This window comes from Artibeus jamaicensis, unplaced genomic scaffold (assembly GCF_021234435.1).
Source record: "Artibeus jamaicensis isolate MK-2021 breed Jamaican fruit bat unplaced genomic scaffold, CSHL_Jam_final contig_685, whole genome shotgun sequence".
Lineage (NCBI taxonomy): Eukaryota > Metazoa > Chordata > Mammalia > Chiroptera > Phyllostomidae > Artibeus > Artibeus jamaicensis.
This window is the reverse complement of record NW_026521924.1, coordinates 33,164,774-33,184,292: the sequence shown is the minus strand read 5'-3', so window position 1 is coordinate 33,184,292 and position 19,519 is coordinate 33,164,774. Positions and strand designations below refer to the sequence as shown.

The 19,519-nt window shown below is 51.8% G+C and overlaps 2 protein-coding genes across 2 annotated transcripts in view; one reads left to right on the top strand and one right to left on the bottom strand.

The window, feature by feature from the left end:
• The first annotated feature begins 320 nt into the window (after positions 1-320).
• Positions 321-16,535, top strand: CTCFL (CCCTC-binding factor like). Its single transcript, XM_037133676.2, has 11 exons — positions 321-352; positions 917-1,467; positions 1,872-2,094; positions 3,123-3,293; positions 3,607-3,740; positions 6,118-6,238; positions 6,829-6,978; positions 7,347-7,507; positions 10,474-10,656; positions 14,866-14,989; positions 16,249-16,535. Exons 2-11 carry the CDS (start codon positions 928-930, stop codon positions 16,410-16,412), a joined length of 1,971 nt encoding a protein of 656 aa, XP_036989571.2. The 5' UTR covers positions 321-352; positions 917-927; the 3' UTR covers positions 16,413-16,535.
• Positions 9,852-19,519, bottom strand: part of RBM38 (RNA binding motif protein 38) — a 64,874-nt gene continuing 55,206 nt past the window's right edge. The window contains exon 4 of the mRNA XM_053671202.1: positions 9,852-10,371. Within this exon, the coding sequence (XP_053527177.1) occupies positions 10,260-10,371 (112 nt within the window). The 3' untranslated portion in view covers positions 9,852-10,259. The remainder of the gene's footprint in view (positions 10,372-19,519) is intronic.

Here is a 19,519-nt window from a genome sequence, read left to right as displayed (position 1 = left end):
CCCCTCCACTTCCGTCCTTGTTGATCCCACCTCCCAGGTCCTCCAGCGCCCCTGCAGGTCCCTCTCCTCTTCTGTCCTTTTGGATCCCATCCCCAGGTCTCTCAGCGCCCCTGCAGGTCCCTTTCCACTTCTCCTTATCCACTCATCCCACCCCCAATCTTCATAGGTCCCTCCGACCACTACCTTCGTACGGAGCCCCTCTGCCCTGGCTCCGCCCCTTGAACGCCGTCCCCATTTTCTGCTCTGCGCTTGCGCACAGCGCCCCCTCCATTGATCCTCGTGCCGGCTGCAGGCAGTCCAAGGTGGAGACCACCAGGACAGGGTGGGCCGGCACCAAGGCCACGCCTCCTGGGTAAAAGATCCCCCCGGGGCCAGACTCTGGCCCCCAGCGGAGCATGTGTTGCTAGTTTTGCTCCGCGTGGGCAGGTGACAGCGGGAAGGGCGGAAGGCAAGTTGTGGAGGGGCCAGGCTGGGGGAGAGGCTAAGAGTGGGGGTGCGGTTGCCCCAATCCTGGAGTGGGCGCGCGTCCATCTGGGGCACCCTGAGCCAGTGCGCACGGGCTCGCACTGTCCCCAACAGTCCGCATGGCCTGCAGTCCGCATGGCTTAAATGGTGCGTGATCTGGGGTTGTGCAATGGTGGAAAGCGTGCACGGGCGCCACCTTGCTGATCCTAGAAGGTGCATCTGCTGAAAGTCTGCTCGAGTCCCAGTCTGTGAAGTCTAGAATGTTCTGAACAAATGCCTACTTTAGCGTAAATCCTGCTGAGGCTCAGCCACTCCTGGGCCCAGGCCGAGTCAACTTTGTCCTGACCGCTATGAGGAGTGAAGCCTTCCAAGGCCTTGGTCAGCCCCAAAACCCACTAGGGCCCAATCTCACTGTGCCCGACACAGACTACTTAACTCCTTTCTCAAACAGGCCGAGTCAAAATGGCCGGGACCGCCGGCTTCGACACTCTCAAGCAATTCACCAAAATCAAAGAGGTGGTACCAGTAAAAGCCCAGGAGGAGGAGGGTGGAGTGCGCAGAGCGCAGGAGCCCCCAAGCCCTGGGGAGGTGGGGGCCGAGCGCACCCGTGGGACCCTCCTGACCAAGATCCCCGAAGGAGAGCAGGAGTTGGCGCTGGCCACCGTGGAGGACAGCGGGAGACACATGCTGACCCTGCAGCCGGCGCACGCCACCTTCGACAGCGCCGAACTCCCGGAGGTTGGCTGGCTGATGCCGCCTTACCCAGAGGGGGTGCAGGTGACGGTGCAGCAGGCCGGCAGCGCGGTGCCGTCGCTGCTGTGGGTCAGAGAGGGGGCCCAGCAGAGCCTGCACCAGTGCGTGGCCATCAGCATGCAGGACAAGGTGTACTCGCTGCAGGAAATGCAGATGATGCAGTTTCACGTGCTGCAGGACGGCGTGGCCGTGGCCACGGAAGACAGTACCAGCGCAGAGAGCCCGCCCGGAAGCCCGGCATGGACTAAGGTACCGCTGGGTTTAAAAAAAGACGGACCCCTAACTTGGAATTTTACAGAAGCAGTGTTTTAGATTGCTCTTTGGACAGTATTATGTATGGACAAGCAGTTTAGAATTAAACGCAGTAAAATAATTCCCAGGAAAATCTTGGGGGACTACGTGTTTCTTTTTTTTAAGCGTTTAAGAAGTTTCACTAATTAGAATACTATCAAGGCGTGTTGTGTTTTTGGTTTTTTTTAATTGTTTTGTTTTATCACCAACAACCTTTGATGCTTAATAATTATACTTAAGCATTTTGGTTGCAATGGACAGTGTTCTGTGCTACTTAATGTTAACCTTTTCATTATGTGTTCCTTGGTATCATAGGGGCAGAGAGCATGTTATTTGTTTGGACACTTGTTTGTATTTATTAGCTTGGGGAAGGTCAGGAGGAAGACCAGCCGCCAGCTGAAGGAGTTGCGGACAACACACAGAAGCAGTTCTTTCTCGTGGAAGCAAGGCCTGGAGATGAGAGAAGAAACGAAATCATTCTGACAGTTTCAGACTTGAACGTGGAGAAAACAGAAGATCAACCCGCGCCCGTTCAACCACTTGTTGGAAGAGCCGGCTCTCCAAAAACTCAACGAGAGACCGAGGGTAGGGTGCTCGTTGTGTGTGAGGGACTGGACATGAGATGGGCGGCTGTTTTTCTTCACGGGAACAGAACAGCCATTGACATTTGAAGTAGTTGACTTTTAGTGGCTTTCAGAATGTCAGGCAATGGGAGAAAGTTTAAACTAATGTTCTGTGTTGTGCATCAGACCCAAGCGTTTTGCACTTTGCACGTAAATGTTTTTAAAGTGTAGGGGAAATGCTGCTACAAAGCACTGTGTACACATACAGAATGTGGGGCTCCTATCTGCTCCCTAGTTTGCACCCTGGGGCCTGGGGTAGGGGACAGGGAGCAAAAGCAGATGCTCCATGGCCTGGAGCAGTGACGTCCAGAAAGCACCAGAGGGACCTTCGGCGGTGAGGAAGTTTAGGTGAGGCTGGGAAAGAGGACTCAGAAACCACTCAGCATGGGGATCACCTGTGCAGGCAGCAGGAGGGGCGTGGCCTGTGAGAGAGTGCTCAGATCCGATGAGGAAGGACCTTGAATCGATAGTAGAACTGATATTGAATCTTGGAAGCCCACAGAATGAATTGGACCCTCAAAATTATTTGTTTGGCTTTTCAAGTATTTTCTTTCTTGTATAAGTTAGGCGTTCACCCTCCAAATCTCAATTTCCAGTTCATGTTTCAAAAGTCCCATCCGGCAACACTTGGTTGTCTCCTCCCTCCTGGAGCAGGTGGCTGGGGCTGGGAAGGGGCTCGGTTTTGAAAGTCGCATGGCCCTCACTGTCCACGGTCAAAGTCATTCATTCAGGGTATTGCCTCTGGTTACAGTAGGTATTTGCCTTCCCTGGCTATGTAGTAGTTTCTCGTATATTTAAAACGAGATTGTTCCCACCCCACCCAAATTCCCAGTCCCGGCTCGTTTTCAGGTATTGAACACATTAGCACAAGTTCGTGCAACCATTACCCCGTCCAATTCCAGCCTGTTTTTGTCACCCCCCCCCCCACGTGGAATGGGAACGTCGAAAGACTTTCTCAAGGGAGTCAGCCCTCTCATCCCCGTCCTGCAGGGGTCAGACAGACCTTCCGCTGCGACTCCTGCCTGTTCTCAACGCCCCGAATTTCGAGTCTGAACCGCCACGTGAAGATTCACACCAACGAGAGGCCTCACACGTGCCACCTGTGCCTGAAGGCCTTCCGCACGGTCACTCTCCTGCGGAACCACATCAACACGCACACAGGTGAGCCCGCCCACAGGGGCGCCGCCCTTGAAGGGCGCGAGTGGGGGGCTTTAGGAAGTCCCACGCGACGGTTCCCGCGTTAAAATTCCACGCTGTTGGAGACTTTTAGTCTCGTTTTCCTCCATTTCCGTTAAGAAGCACGTGGAACGTGACACAAGCCCTCTCTCGCCTGCGCGTGGGGCGTGTGTAGTTCTGAGAGCCTCGTCTTCGCTGTTCCAGCCTCTGAGACCAAGGGTCAGTTAGAAGTGACGCATCCCCGAGGGAAACTTGCGGGGAAACCGAGTCTGAAAGGCTAACGTCTGTGGTTTTGCAGGAACCCGGCCCCACAAGTGTGGTGACTGTGACATGGCGTTTGTCACCAGCGGGGAGCTTGTCCGGCACAGGCGTTACAGACACACTCACGAGAAGCCGTTCAAATGCTCCCTGTGCAAATACGCCAGCGTGGAAGTAAGTGCGCTCTTCTGCTTAAAGCTTTGTGGCATCTTATTAAGAAGTGGCTGTAAAAAGTCATGTTAGCTTAAACCAACAGGAGAACCGCTCCCAACATGGGTTTTATTAAAGATATTACTCATACAAAATCCGCGCAGGAAATAATGCTCGTTCGGTTTTCTAAATTGAAAGTGGAAAATCGGATTTCTTCTGGCTTCGATTACCAGTGAGTGAATGCAATATATGAAAGTGTACAGATTACAGAGAAATTGGCTCCGGGGACTCGGGGAATCAAAGTGCGCGGCCTGGCAGTTTACATGGCACTCAGCCCACAGACTCAGAATGGGTCAGCTCCAGCCGAGACCCCCAGGCCCGGTCTGATGGCGGCGTGCTGGCGCTTCTGTGCCAACCTCGGTGGCTCTGGGTCAGAGCGACCTGCTTGAAGGTTACACGTGCCTGTTCCTGTTACAGAAGAGACCAGGGTTTTCACTCTTCACTTATGCGTCTTGGCCCTGTCAACCCCTCCATTGCCCTTATACCGTCTAGCTCTCTGGATGAAATGACGGACATCCCCATCGCTCCTACCATCAGCTTTCGGCAGTTAACGGTTAAGGGCTCCCCCCGCAGTGTCAGGAGGCCGCCAGGCCTGAGTCTGAGCCCAGGGGGGAGGGAACACACTGGGGAAGGGAACTAAGTTAAAGGGCAAGACTAACGCTGGAGCCGAGTGGTGATGCAACCGCAGGTCAGAAACGAGGAAGTTTCATCCATGGGCTCAGGATGATTCCAGGAATTTTTTTTTTCCTGTTGTGACTATTTTGAAAAGTTCTTTCTCAATGGAGTTAAAGGTTATGACTCTAGTCTGGAAACCCAAAATGACAGTTTCGAGGGGCGAAGCCGTCTGGGACGACCCAGCTGGAGGTGGACTTTTGCTTGGTGTCTTGTTGGTTGTGAGCACAAACATCCAGTGTCCACGGAGACCCTCCTGTGGGGTCCCAGGCTGCACACGGCCTGCAGATCGGCCGGCCCAGGCACACGTGACCTCACGTTCTGCAGTTTCCAAGTCTCGCCGGACTGGCCTGCTCTAAGCAGGGTGGCCTAAATTCCCCCACCCGGACGCCTTTTCCTTACACAGGCGCCAGCTGGAATGCATCGGGGCATGTTGCATATCACACCGGCCTCGAGGGCTTGGGGCTCTCCTACCCCCTTCGCCCTCCCTTGCAAAGCCACCCAGAGAAGCTTGGCACACACAGCCACCACCTTCAATCATTCACAGTACATCAACTCTTTCATGCTGTAATTTTTTTAATTCTTTTTTAAACTTCATATATTTTGGGTGAGAGGGAAAGGGAGGGAGAAAGAGAGAGAGAGAAGCATCGCTGTGGGAGAGAAACACCATTTGGTTGCTTCTCACACATGCCCCAACCAGGGGCCAGCCCACAACCCAGGTAGTTGTGCACCCTGACAGCGGGAACCAAACCGGCGACCCTTCGCTCTGCAGGCCGGCGTACAACCAACTGAGCCAGGCCAGTCGGACCTGAAATTCTTTTTGTTTCGCTTTCCAATATATGTGAAGACACCCACTTTTCATCTAAAAATCTTAACTGTTTGGTTTGGATCTGAGTCTCTTTGCTCTTGAGTGTTCTTGGGGTTCACCTGCGCTTGTCGCATCCTGGGGAGTCGGACCGAGTGCAGCCTTCCTGAGATCACAGGCCGGGCGACGGCACTCACACCTGCTCCCCCCACCCCCATTCTGCCAGAGGTGGGCACGGCTTTTGGGCTGAAACACAGAACACGGTAACAGCACAGTCAGGCAAAGGGTGATGAAATGGGAGGTGACGTGCCGTTTGTCTTTTTGCTAGTCACCTGGGACGTGCAATTAATGAAACTAGAACAGAGGTTCCTGTACTTAAAAGTTATTTATTATAAAGAAAGTATGAGTGTGTGGAGCTGAGAAGGGCCTGGGACGGGTGTCCGCCCATCAGAGAGCTAGTGTCTTAGGATTCTTGTTTTATTTACGCGAGCAAAGGCATTCTGGCCTCTGCACCTTTGTGGCGCGGTCTGAACTTGGCAGCACTGAGGGTGTGGGGACTTCGACGTGGAAATCAAAGCCCGTGCGGCGCGGAGCAGCGGAACTGCCTTTTCCCTGGGCAGCGCGAACTCGAATCTCAGAGTCTCCGGAAACTACTGGTTATCCCCAAAGGGTCTGAAACCCACATCAAATGAGAAGAAAAAAGTCATTCACCCCAGAAAACAAAAAGTAATGCCTTGGTCGTGTTTTGGGGGGGTTCGAAGTACGTTCTGAAGTTAAAACATCTGTATCTCTTTTTAACGAGGCTGATTGGATCCAAGAGTTTCAGCTTTCTCTGGCAACCACCCCCTTCCCTTTGCTGCCCAGGCAAGCAAGCTGAAACGTCACATCCGGTCGCACACCGGGGAGCGTCCCTACCAGTGCCAGCTGTGCAGCTACGCCAGCAAGGACACCCACAAGCTGAAACGACACATGAGGACGCACTCAGGTAACTGCACCTCACGCAGAAGACCCCTTTGTCCCTGAAGCAGCGGCCCGTTCTCAGGTGTGAGCTCATGAACTTTCCTCCCCGGGGGGCCAGATGAACGTTCTAGGGTCCGAGGGAGTGTCCGCAGGCCTTTCTGGCGTGGGGGTTCTGCTCTGCCCCTGGGTGTGTATTTTGCATCCAGGGAGCCCACGTAAACTCTGTGCTGTCACCTCGCCCGCGATAGTGACGAGGAAGACACACCATCGAGGGTGGGCATCTGCAGGTTGCTCAGGCTTCAAACGCCAGCTCCTTCCTGCACCTTGGCCGTGGAGGCCATGTCGGACAGAGCGCGCTGGCTTCGTCACCCACTTTACTTTCCTCTGCGGAAACAGGGCATTTCGTGACTCCCTTGTCCTTTGAACGGAGGATGGGAATTGGGCAGCTGTCTGGGAATTCTGTGCTCCTGGCGGGTAAATGTAGGAGACAGGGGTAAGAAGGAGCCCAGGGGACAAGACAAGCTCTCAGCTCCAGGTGTCCTTTGGGGAGGATCGGGGCCTGCAGGGGATGGGGGAGCCACTCTGCAGAGGGCCACTCTTGTCATCCCCTCGCAGGGGAGAAGCCCTACGAGTGCCACTTGTGCCAGGCACGCTTCACCCAGAGAGGCACCATGAAAATACACATCGAGCAGAAACACAACAACAACATCCCCAAGTACCAGTGTCCCCACTGTGCCACGAACATCTCCAGGAAGAGCGACCTGCGTGAGTATATGGGTTGGTGAACTTCCTTCCGCGGGGAAACCTGGAGAGCCCTGGGCCTGGTTCTGGGAGGCGGGGCTTCAGGAACTTGTCTGGGAAGGGTGTTTCTTTTTTGTTGTTCAGAGGTCCTGGGCTGCCACCTGGTGGCTGGATTGCTTCAGTGCAGTTTCATAGTATTTCTGCTGTCCCTGTGTGCTGGTGACATCTAGTGGTCAGGAGCAACGGTTGCAACGCACAGGGGGGCCCACGGGCTAATAGTGCTGACACCGAGAAAGCCTGGGCTACAGGGCAGGGGGAGATCTGCCCTCAGAGAGTAATACCTCCCCCTGGCCACCATAAGTGACGTTCTGTGACGTCTGTGACGGTTTCAGGTGTCCATTTGCACAACCTGCACAGTTACAGAGACACAGAGATGGAGTGTCGCTACTGTCCTGCCGTCTTCCACGAGCGCTACAGCCTCCTTCAGCACCAGAAAACTCATAAAAACGAGAAGAAGTTCAAGTGCAAGTACTGCAGCTACGCCTGCAAGCAGGTACTGGGTTTCGTTTCGGTCCATTCGGGGAGACAGTGGGAGGCCAGGGATATGGAAGAATGCAGGGCTGGGGTGGGATTTTCTCCCATGTTGAAAACACCTGGAAAAAAGTCATACTTTTAAAAAAGTGACTATTAAGCCCTGACCAGTGTGGCTCAGTTGGTTGGGTGTCTTCTTGCAAAGTGAAAGGTCAACACTTCGGTTCCTGCTCAGGGAGCGTACGAGAGGCAACCGGTGGGTGTTTCTCTCCTTCTCCTTTTTCTTCTTCTTTTTCCCTCTCTTTAAAAATAAGTAAATACAGTCTGTGTTAGAAAAGACTATGAAGAATAACCAGGAGGCAACCACAAGCCAATAAATTCCAACGATGGTACTTAAAATGTGGTCCACACACCCCTAGAGAGTCTTACAACCAGTCAGTGCCGTGAGACCAGAATTATTCTTGGTAGTAGTGAACTCGTGCCAACATGTTGTTTGCCCTTTGCTGCGTGGGCCTCGGCCCTGATGGTGCGGAAGCCGTGGAGGTGGCTTTCTGCAGAGCAAAGCAGTGACCGGTCACCCTGTGCCCCTCACCTTCGGGCACTGGCAGCAAACACAAAGGGCAGTGTTACTTAATAATGTCCTCGGAGAAGCAGTGGACATGATTATCTTTACTCCGTCTTGACCCTGCATACCCACCGGTTACGTGTTCTGCGTGCTGAGCTGGGAGGTGGGTGGGAAACACCTTCGTCCTCTGGGGCGGGACAGCATCTGGAGACCCCGCCTGTGGGGCTGCTGGTGGAGGGGCCGGCTTTACTAGCCGTTTTTTGGGGAACCGCTATTTTGACTTAAAAGGACTAGCGACGAAGTTTGCTCATTCAGTTACTAGACATTTGGCCGTACCTGCTGCCTTCTCCCCAAAGGTAAATGAAGGGATCGCCTCCCTTCACAGACAGGGTGGGGGGCCAAGGAGTTGACGCCAGCTTAGAAGAGGAGATCAGAATTTTGGAACACTGACTTCCAAACGTGGGAGTGACTTGAAGAAAACGATTTTTTTTTTTACATGGTATAACGAAACACACCAGCACTCTCCGTAACTCAAACTGGTGTTTTCCCAACGGCTAATCCGTTATTTTACAGAACCAGGCGTGGATAAAGGATCTAGGCATAGTATGAGATAGACCAACAGATTTTAACGTAACAGAATACAAAAGGTTAATTGGGGTGGTTTCAGGTTCCACGTTTTAGCCAATTTTTAAGAAGTTGTCACTTGTTGAGTTTGGGTGTAATATCAGAGCAGAATGTCTACAGTTATTTGAAAAGCTGTTAAGATTTTGCCCCCTTTTCCAAATGCGTATCTGTGGGGCAGGTCTGCCCCATGTCTCAGCCGCAGCTGCACTCTCAGCCCACTGAGGGCAGGAGCTGAGGTGAGAATTGGCCTGTCTTCGTTGAGTAAGATTGTCGGACTCAGACGTGAAAAAGGGCCTGATAAACCACGGGCGTTTGGGGATTTACGCACGTCCCAAATGGGGTGCCCTGTATTTCCACTGGAAACCTTCTCTGTGAAGTCGGATATTATTTTCTTTGCTTTTTAAAAAATAGATAACACATGCATTATGTAAATATATTAATCTATAGTTGGCTTATTGCTGTTTTTAAAGAATCGATAAGTCTTTTCCTATTTTAATGTCTCAGTGTTGATTTCTAATGCAGGTGGTATTCATAGGTACCACTTCATAAACAAGAGCTGCTTGCGGCGTAAATAATTTTTAAGAGTGAAAGGGGGTCCCAAGGCCGGAAGTGTGAGACCTGAGCAGCTGCCCTGAAGCAGGTGCCACTTGGATATTTCACCCCGTGACCAGAGGGGCACGTCAGGTGGTGGGTGGCTTTCAGAGCGTGGGCTGTAAATGGCAAAGGCTTCGAATGAGGAAGGGAGCGTGTGTCTAGGAGACTTGGAGCCCTGGGATGTTGCGAGCCCAGCCTCAGATTTGTTCACAGGACCCAGGAGAATGCCCCGGGGATGGACGAGACTTGGAGGGGAGGCAGGGATGCCAGGGAGGGCAGAGTCTCCGGTGTTTGGGGAACAGAGCACACACGGGGGCCTTGAGGCCGGTACACCGCTGCGTGCTCCGTGGGGTTTGGTCCCGGAGACCTAGGCTCCCAGGCTGGACCCTGACTCAGTGGGGGCACCGGAGGATGCTGTCCTGGCAGGGGGTCCGGGGGGGGTGGTGAGAGGCAAGGAGAGATGGGGAGACCTGCAGTTAGGTTATGGGCAGTGTCATGGACGTGTTCATGGATTTCATCAGAATAATCATAGCATATTAAATAAAACACACACACTGTGTATTTTCACTTACGTGTATTTTTGTCCTGATTCCCCAAATTATTTACTCGTAGAAATCTTAGTTAAAATTTCTGATGACTTCTTTGCTGAGAACAGTTATTTTCACCACGAGGCTTTGAACCCAGTGGTACAATTCACTGTAATTCCATCAGGAAGTGGAGGGGAAATGTGCCTTTCCTGGACTCCCGCCCCCAAATGTCCACTGAACTGAAACTCTGAACATTCGATTTTTGAGTCTGCTGTTTCCGGCTGCTGTGTGTAAACACAGGTCATTGCAACTGTTAATAATTCATTACAGACATGGACTGCAAATACATGAGCGTTTTGGCGGGAGAATGATGATCATTTTCCTGCCCCAGTGTGTTCCGGTCCATCCTCCCCTGGCCCATGGGCCCAGCTGGGAACGAGACGTGAGAACTTTGTAGCTGCGTGTCAGGAACCGGCTGTGACTTGGTTCTGTAGACCACCAGGCTGCATTCCCACCGTAACAGCGCGCTGTGTTGGGGGACGTCTTCGCTGTGATTTTTCTTCATGGCACGCGCATCTTTGGGGAAGGAAAAAAAAAAAGGAATCTCATGAACAATGCCTGACACCAAATCCGCCCTGTGATGAGCTGAGCTGTTGGTTTACCCCCCTCCCCCCGCAGGAGCGCCACCTGACGGTTCACATCCGCACGCACACCGGCGAGAAGCCCTTCGCCTGCGTCTCCTGCAACCAGCGTTTCCGACAGAAGCAGCTTCTGACTGTGCATGTCCAGAAACACCACGACGCGGAGTTCGTCCCGGCCGTGCACACGTGCTCCAAGTGTGGCAAGGGCTTTTCCCGCTGGGTGAGCGCCCCCGTGTCGCCGTCGGTCGCCCCAAAAGATGCCTCTGTCTCCCAGGCAGGGTCCCACCTTGGGGGGGGGGGCTTTCAACTCGATTGTAGGAATTGGTCAGGCCCTCGGAGAGTGGTTATCAGTCACAAAACTCAAAAATCTTCTACAAGTGTGGTCTCCCTTTCTGCAGAAAAAAAAAGCACAGTTCCTGCAAACAAAACCTCTCACGTAGTTTTAGGGAGTTCTCAGGCTCCCCCAAGTCGACAAAGAATCCCTGGTTTTAGTACCGCATTTAAAGATTGTTCCCGTGAATTAGACTTAGGCTACTTCGTAGACAGAAGGCAACTTTCGAAGTGTCGCGTCGATGTTCTTGGTCTAGGGCCGTCGGTGGTGTGCTGAGAAAGGCATTCGCCCTCCTCCCGGGTTCTTTCCAGGGGCCGTGTTAGTTTGCCGCCGCTGCACGCCGACTGGCTTCGAACCCGAGTGGCTGAAAACACCAGACATGTATTAGCTTCCCATTTCTGTGGGTCTCGCCTGGCTGGGTGGGTCTGGCTGGAATCTGTGGACACTGAAACCCACCCCGGTCTTGCCCTGGCTGGGTGGGCTAGAGTGTTGTCCCCGACGTGCCACGGCTGCGGGTTCAATCTCCCGTCAGGGCACATACAGGACACAACCAGTGACCGCGTCACTAAGCAGGACAACAAATCAATGTCTCTCTCTCTCTCTCAAATCAATAAATTTAAAAACCAGCACAAATGACTGGCCAGGCCCTTAGCCGGTGGGTGCCCCGGTCTCACCTTGTAAAAGCTTTGAGTTATCTGAAGCTGACTGTTGTTATGGGGGAGAGCTTTGGTTTTTTTCTCTGAAAAGGTAGGGTAGTTGCGTTTTTTCGGAGAGGGCAGCATAGCAGGGTAATTCTGGAGCGTTTGTGCAATTAGTTCAAAATGTGTCAAATGAAGGCAAGAACAGGCGCGTTCAGGCCGAGCTAAAGTGGAGCGGAGCTGCCCTCTGGCGTGAGAAACGAGAAAGCAGAGGAGAGGAGGAAGCGGCTGCAGAGTCCGCAGCAGCGCAATCAGAAGTCTCGAAGCTTTTCCTTTTCGTTGCAGAAAGCACATTTGGATTTACATCTGAACTATATAGAAAGGATTCCGACACTTCAACAGTAAAAAGACAAACACCCAGTTATAAAGAGGAAAATGATCTAACTAGACACTTCTCCGAAGAAGATAGATGAATGGCCAAAAAGCTCGAGAGAGTTGCTTGGCATTGCTAGTTACCAGGAAGACACAGATTCCAATCCCCATAAAGACCGCCCTGCACCAGCCTCTGGGGGAGTTACAGGCAGAGAAGGGGGACGGAGGGAGGGGAGGAAGGACCCGCACTCCCAGGTATCGCTGTTGGGGCTCCAAAACGGAGAAGCCTTCTTGGAGGACAGTCTGGCAGTTTCTCAAAATGTCGAGCGTAAAGTTACCATACGATTGAGCAGTTCTCTATTCTTTTTCCAAGTGCCAGATACTTAATAAGCATGTGTGGGCAGGTGCTCCAGCTACAAAAGCTCATACCTGCCACACTAACATCATGTCCGTCACACTCCTGTCACGTCGACAGTGACCGATTGCTGGGTGTTGGCTTTAGACCTCTGCACCCAGTGTGCGGGCTCCCAGGGCTGCTTTTCTTATCATTCCTTTTTTTTAAAATTTAAAACATTTTTTCCAGTCACAGTTTACATTCATTTTAGTTTGTATTGGTTTCAGGTGTGTAGTAGCAGAGCGGTTAGATGATCATATACTTTTCAAAGCGGTCCCCTTGACATGCCAGTGGTCGCCTCCGATAAAAGACTGTTGTTATCTGAAGTGTACGAGGGACTTTTGAAAGTGAACAGCAAGAAAACAACCTGATTAAAAAAGAGGCCAAAGATTTTAACAGACCCCTCACCAAAGAAGATACAGGGACAGCACAAGGGGTGTGAGAAGATGCTGACCCCCTGTGTCGTCAGGGGGAGTGAAAAGCAAAGCAAGGAGGTGTCGCTACACATGATCCAAAGAGCCCAAATCCGGAACGCTGACCGCACATGCCGATGCGGATGGGGAGCACCCGGAACTCACCCGGAACTCCCTGCAAGCGGGTGGGCCCACTTTGGCAGTTTCTTAGGAAACTAAACCTCCTCTTACCGTCGATCCAGCCGTCGTGTTCCCTGGTATTTGCCCAGAGTTGCTGGAGGCGTATGTCCACAGGAAAACCTGCAGGTGGATATTTACACCAGTTCTGTTCCTAACTGCCAGAACTTGGGGGCCAGAGAGGTGCCCTGCAGCAGGGGAGGGACGAGTAAGTGTGGAGCACCCAGGCAATGCACGTTATCCGGCACTGAAAAGAAATGAGCTGTCAGGCCACAAAGAGACTGGAGGAGCCTTAAATGCGCATTACTGAGCGAGGGAAGCAGTCTGCAGTGTCAGATGCTGTGTGACCCTAACGGCATGACACTCTGGAAGAGAGAAGGCTGTGAGGACAGGGCAAGACCAGAGGCTGCCAGGGCCTGCAGAGCAGGACGGAGGGACAGGCGGGGCACAGAGGACAGGGCAGGGACACTGCTCTGTGGGACACTGTATGACGGTGGACACTTGTCATCATACGTCTGTCCAGACCCAGAATGCACAACACCAGGAGTGAACGTTAGTGTGGACCACAGACATGGAGAGGGGGCGTGTCCACGTAGGTCCGTCGGTTGTGACAAAGGCAGGGGCAATGCCGGTGGGGGAGGGCGTGCAAACGTGGGGTGGGGGTGCATGAGGGTCTCTGCTTCCCTCTCAGTTTCGCTATAAACCTGAAACTGCTCTCAGAATTAAAGTCTTTAAAAATAAACAACTGAAAGCACATCTGGGTACTTGAATCCCATTTGATTATTTAAAAGTAAAACGGCAGAAACTTGGGTCTGTAACAGGTGATCGTCTCGGTCGCTGTACGTCGAACCAGGCCCCTCCCTCCCGGTGAGGACCCCGCTCTAGGTCGGGAACGGGGGTCCTCGGCGCCCGAGCAGCATTTCTGTGACACACACGTTTGTCCTGTTCGTCCCCGTCAGCCCTAGAAATCCTGTAGGTTCACTCCACTTGTATTTTAGAGGCTGGGTATGTTTCCGTTTGATTCATTTGTTCTTGCAAAACTGACATCAGTCCTTCTAAGCCCTGAACTTGACGAAGTTGTAGAGTGTGGGTATGTGAATAGGTTGGCACCTCTCTGGGGAAGGAGCTGTGGCTCTTACATCCTCAAAGGAATCCTTGACCCCAAGAGGCTTCATTTGTCCATCGTCATCACACAAGCCGGGGGTGGCGGGGTTACTTTGTGAATGGCCAGACAGGGAAATACTTCCAGCTTCTCAGACCAGACGGACCGTTTCTGTCCTGACTACTTGCCTCTGAGGTTATGGTGCAAACGCAGCCGTAGATGGACGCTTCATGACCGCAGGGACGTGGCTTGTGCAGAACACCTGCCTTACAGAAGCCGTGGGCAGGCTGCACTCGACCCTCTGCCCCAGCGTGCCAGTCCTGTGCGTAATCATCAAGTGGAGTTTCAAAAACCCACAGCATTCCCCCTTCTGTGCAAATCCTCCTTCCTTCCACCCACGAGCCTGCAGGGCCTATACCAAAGTTGAAATGGAAGTTAGGCGGGAGATTGTTCAGAATCAGCAAATCTAATGACTAGTGCCCTCTGTTAGCAGACAGACTCTACAGCGAGTGAGAGTGTTCTAACTTATTTCAGATCCTAAGCGTTGTATGTAAGACATTGCTGATAGGTTTGACTGGGAAATCCGTGGCTTCCCATTTCCGTCTGAATGTTGCACGCAATTTTTGTGACTCTGTAGCAGGTCAGGACAGAAGCTCGCGGGGCAGCCGTGTCTCTGTAGTATTTCATTGATTTTCATAAAATTGACCGATAGCTTGAATTTCCGGTGTAACATCAAACCTCAGAGTAGAGTCATTCCAGACAAGTAAATCTTGTCTTCCCATCGACTTCTCTGAGAAAGACACATCTGAGGTGAGCCAGCTGGCTTCGAGACCTAACCACGAGAGGAAGGGTCGCCTCTGAAAGGCTGTCTTGCCTTGTGCAACATTGCAGGAGGCACATTTCACTCGTTTTCCACAGTGCGTCTTTGACCACGTGCATTTAGATGATGCTCCTTCAGTGGTGCCGACTCTCATCCAGGCCCCTGTGTCGTTCCCCCAACAGACCAACATGCGGAGACACTCCGAGAAGTGTGAGGCAGAGCAAGGCAAAGCGGCCCCCTCAGGGATGGGAAGAAGAATGAGAACGAGGAAGCTGGCCGTCCTGCAAGAGGCAGCGAAGGAAGACGGTACCTCCTTTTAAACGAATTGGGTTCGAACTTGACCGTGATTTTCTCTTGTGTGCGTCCCTGGGTGCTGAGTGTTGAAGTGCAGGGAACACACCCAGAAACCCCGACTGCCAGACCCTGAAGGGCGCCTCGTCCTGGGCCTGGCAGTGTCACGGCTTCCTGCCCCTTTGGGTGGGTCTTGGACTTCCTTTGGCCCCATGTGGTTATGGGTGACATCGGCCTGGTGATGTACCCACCTCTCGGGACCGCAGTGAGGCCACAGCGGGAAAGTGACTGGGGAGGCCCCGGGGTGGATCCCCCACCACGTGGGTTCCTGGGGGGACATTTTCACGAGGCCGAAGGACAGATGCACATGCCCGCTGCTCTCCTGCCCCCAAAGCCCCCTCCGCCGAGCTGGTGGGCTGCTGGGCGCCGTGCTCATGTCCTGGACGCACCGCAGCCGACAGCCACAAACTGGGGGACCAAGAACAAGGCCTTGTGTTCCCTCCCAGTCTGCAGGCCAGACGTCCGGGGCATGAGCAGGGCCTCGCTCCCTCGGGGGCTGCAGGGGTGGAGCCTTCTTCCAGCTCCGGTGGCCCCGGGCGGTCCGTGGCTTGTGGCCGCATCACGGCATCGCAGTCCCCATCTTCGCACGGCCTCTCCTCCTGTGTCTTCACGTCTCCTGCCTCTTGTAAAGACACCTGTCACGGAATTTAGGGTCTGCCTGGAACATTCAGGGGATCTCATCTTGAGACCCTTAATTATATTTTCAAAGACTCTCATTGCAAATAAGGTCACGCTTGCAGGGTTGGGGCTTTCGGATGTGGGCACGGCTTTTTGGGGGCCAACAATCCAACCCACCACAGGTACATTCACTTCAATGGGAGAGCACGCCAGGCAAAACCCAGCTCCAAGCCTCAAACCAGGTCCCTGGCCCCCAAACTCCAAGGGGGACAGATCTGAACACGTCTCTGTAAGTGCATGACTTCCCCGCCCGTGGGGCACCTGAAGGCCCCCTCTGGGTACCTCGTGCAGTGCTTTTGAAAGAAAGAAAGCTGCACAACAGAGACCAGTCCAGCCCCAGGAGTCTGGCAGAGCTGAGGCGGATGAGCTGGGGCAGAAAGCGCAGCTGAGATTGGACTGTCCTGACCCACCTGAGGGAAGCTCGTCTCCGCACACACGTGCTGCTGGGTTAACATCAGCGCTGGTTTCCAAAACCTACTGGCTCTGATTCTCAGCTCTATTTTAAATTTGCCAACCCTGTGCCTCTTCCCCACCAGAAGCCGCTGCCGAGGGAGCCCCCATGGCCATGGGAGACCAGTGCCCTGGAGAGGCAGCTCCTGCAGCCTACGGAGAGGCTGCTGCCGCCGCCACCACCACCGGCATCGAGGACCTGGATGGGGACATGACCTGCGAGATGATCCTCAACATGCTGTCCGAGTGAGGGGGTCAGACGGGCCCGTCACCGCCTGGCCTGTTCAACGCACGTTAGAAACGTTCAGTGCCTTTGAAACAATGAAGTTCATGGCCCTGGATAGGCACAGGTTTTCCAAAGCTTGAGGGAGTGCCTGGAATTGTTTGCCTGTTCTTGACTTGATATTCCCCCCCCCCCCACACACACACAGACACACACACAAAAACATTGCAGGTATTTTGTGAAAGGCCCACACCTTGAATTAGAGGTTAAAACCTCAAACCCATGAATTTGATCGCTAGACATCGGCAAAAGCAGCCCACAATGAATGAGCAGTGATTTTTGGACAAAACTTCTTTCTGTCTGAGTGCAAACTAGTTAGTGTTTCAGCTGACCGTCCAAGCTGGGAAATTTTATGTCGAATTTTACATGCCCATGGTATTTTCTTATATGACTATTTTAACCATAAAATACTAATTTTATATCCTTTTTAGACAAATGAATTTTCCATAAAATGTAAAGCCATTACAACACTTGTAATTTGTTTTAAATTCAGTGCAAAAGACCTTAATATTGTACCAAAAAACTGAGTAGAAAATGGGAAACTCTAAATTAGACTAGAAAATAACGCGTAACCTATTTTCCCTTGGTATATATGTTTACATTTTTGTACTCCGCCTTCATTATGTCCTTGGACAGGTAGGAGACCCTCCCTGGTTCCAGGCCATTGTTGCTTATCAATATTTCAATTCATTACCCTTTTTCCTAAAACTACTTTTTTATGTTTTTTAAAATGATTGGCTGAGAAAAAAACAAAAATTGGATAATGAAAATGTGTACTCAAATTTGTACTTTTTTTTTACAACACTCTCTACACTGAGAGGATTTCTCTTTTTCCAACTGAAGAGACTTTCCCCACCTTGGAGCAGGATGGAAAATGCCTCTAAGCCCTTAGAATTAACCAGTCCCCATCTTTATAATGAGTCATATTTTTCTTCTTAGCTCAGCATTTGCTTCTTGCTGTGCATTTTTCTCCCCATATTTTAAACTTAATGCTAGGTCCTAGATTCAAATTATTTTCAGCTTAGCTGAGATATAATTGACAAATAAAATTGTAAGGTACCAAAGGGTACAGCATGGTGATTGGATATGCAGCAACATTGTAAAAGATTCTCTCCCATCTAGTTCATTCCATTCAGATGCTTATAATGCTGTTCTCTTGTGAAAACATCCCAAGCCCAGAAGCCCTGTGTAAGGTGAACACGTGAAATCAATTTCTTAGGAGGAAGGGCATTATAATCTTTGCAGGACAAAAATAATTCAATTTACACAGTGAGACTTCAATTCTCTGGTTTCTTATTTGCTCTCCTTATAACTATTTGAACTTTTGTAATAGTTTCTTAAAGATGTTTGGCAAAACAATAAAATGACTTAAAGTTCTCTTTGTTATATATGAGTGATGGTGCTTAAAAATATCTTTTTTTCTCCTAATGAGGATATGGAGAAATTGGAACCCTGTGCCCAGTGTGTGGAAATGTAAAATGGTGCAGCCCCCGTGGAAAATGGTTAGGGCAGTTCTTCAAAAATTAAAAATAGAACTACCCTCTGATCCAACGATTTGGGTGTGTGCCCCAAGGATTGAAAGCAGGGCCTTGGAGAGGTATCTGCACACCCAGGTTCACAACAGCTCTACTCACAGTAGCCAAAAGGTGGGTGCAACCCCAGTGTGGGAGGACGGGTGAACAGGTAAATAAATGTGGTCCATCCATGCAATGGAATAGTACCCTGCCCTGAACAGGGAGGAAGTCCCGACTCCTGCCACAACACGGATGAACCTGGAGGGCATTACATTCAGTGAAACAAGCCAGGCACAGAGAGACAAACACTGTGTGCGCCCACAAACAGGAAGGGTCCAGAGTAGTCAAATTCATAGGGACAGAAAACACAACAGCGGGGGCCCGAGGGGGCCAAGGGAGCAGGGAGAGGGGTGTCAGTGTCCAGTGGGGGCAGAAGTTCCGTCTGGGGAGATGAAAAGAGCTCTGGGGATGGATCATAGTGACCGCTGCACAACAGGGTGAGGACACCTAACACGACTGAACTGCACCCCAAAAACCGGTCAAGACAGCAAATACATACTATGGACTTCACTGCCATTGAACTTTTTAAAGGAATAAACGAGCAGATAAACAGGTTTGAGACGGCAAGCCCTGCCAGGATCGAAGCACCATCAACGCCTCCACATAAACAGGACACACAGTGTTTGGCTAACACCAGGGTGGGGTCCGATGCAGCATGACGCTCAAATGACGACCTCGACTCAGTTCTGTGTCCAGACCCCCGCCAAGCCCCTGGGTGAGAGAGAACCTCATTCGTCCCTCAAGTGCAGTAACTACCAGTGTGTTTGATTCTGGGACAGAAGCAGTGACCAAAGTCCCCACAAGGGGGCGATTGTCTCATTTCCCCTCCCCCCGCACCTGCCCTGAACTTGGAGGCAGACTTCCAGCTCTCCGGGACTATGATAAGAATGCCAGGTGAGAACGAGCTCTCCACCGTTGGTTTGACCAGTTTTGCACCATTCAGAGAGATGAATAAAAAGTGCTTTGTCTTCAGCCGGACCAGGAGCATCTGTGGCCCTTGACGTTGCGAAGGAAAGAAGGGACTTCACCAACCCTGGAGGTGAGGACAGTTTGCTGGCTCTGGGTTTCAGAATGCCGGGGGCGTGAGCTACCTTTGGAACACGTCAGCTTAGAGTAGTTCTGCAATCCAGCAGGAAATGGTTCTGGAATGTATACCTCTGTCACGGGAGTCAGCCAGTGACCGGGTAGCCGCCACCGCAGGCTTAGTCCTGAGCAACTGAATGGGAGAAGCAGCTACTCCTGGGACGTTCGACAGTCTACCACCTACTGAAAATGGCAAGAACTTCCAGATATCACTTCCAGGGTAAATGTGATGGTTTTTGATAATCTCTTTTAAAATCTTTTCATTCACTGATTTTTTTATTGAAAAAGAGACATCGCCTTGTTGTTCCACTTATTGATACAGTCACTGGTCGATTCTTGTACGTGCCCTGACCAGGGATCAAACCCACAACCTTGGTGCATCAGGACAGCACTCTAACCACTGACCCACCCAGCCAG

Bases quoted from the DNA above. Each gene is read 5' to 3' on its own strand.
- CTCFL (XM_037133676.2), top strand. From the start codon at position 928: ATGGCCGGGACCGCCGGCTTCGACACTCTCAAGCAATTCACCAAAATC. The intron at 3,741-6,117 runs GTAAGTGCGCTC...TTTGCTGCCCAG, and splicing joins GCAAATACGCCAGCGTGGAA to GCAAGCAAGCTGAAACGTCA. The intron at 14,990-16,248 runs GTACCTCCTTTT...CTTCCCCACCAG, and splicing joins AGAGGCAGCGAAGGAAGACG to AAGCCGCTGCCGAGGGAGCC.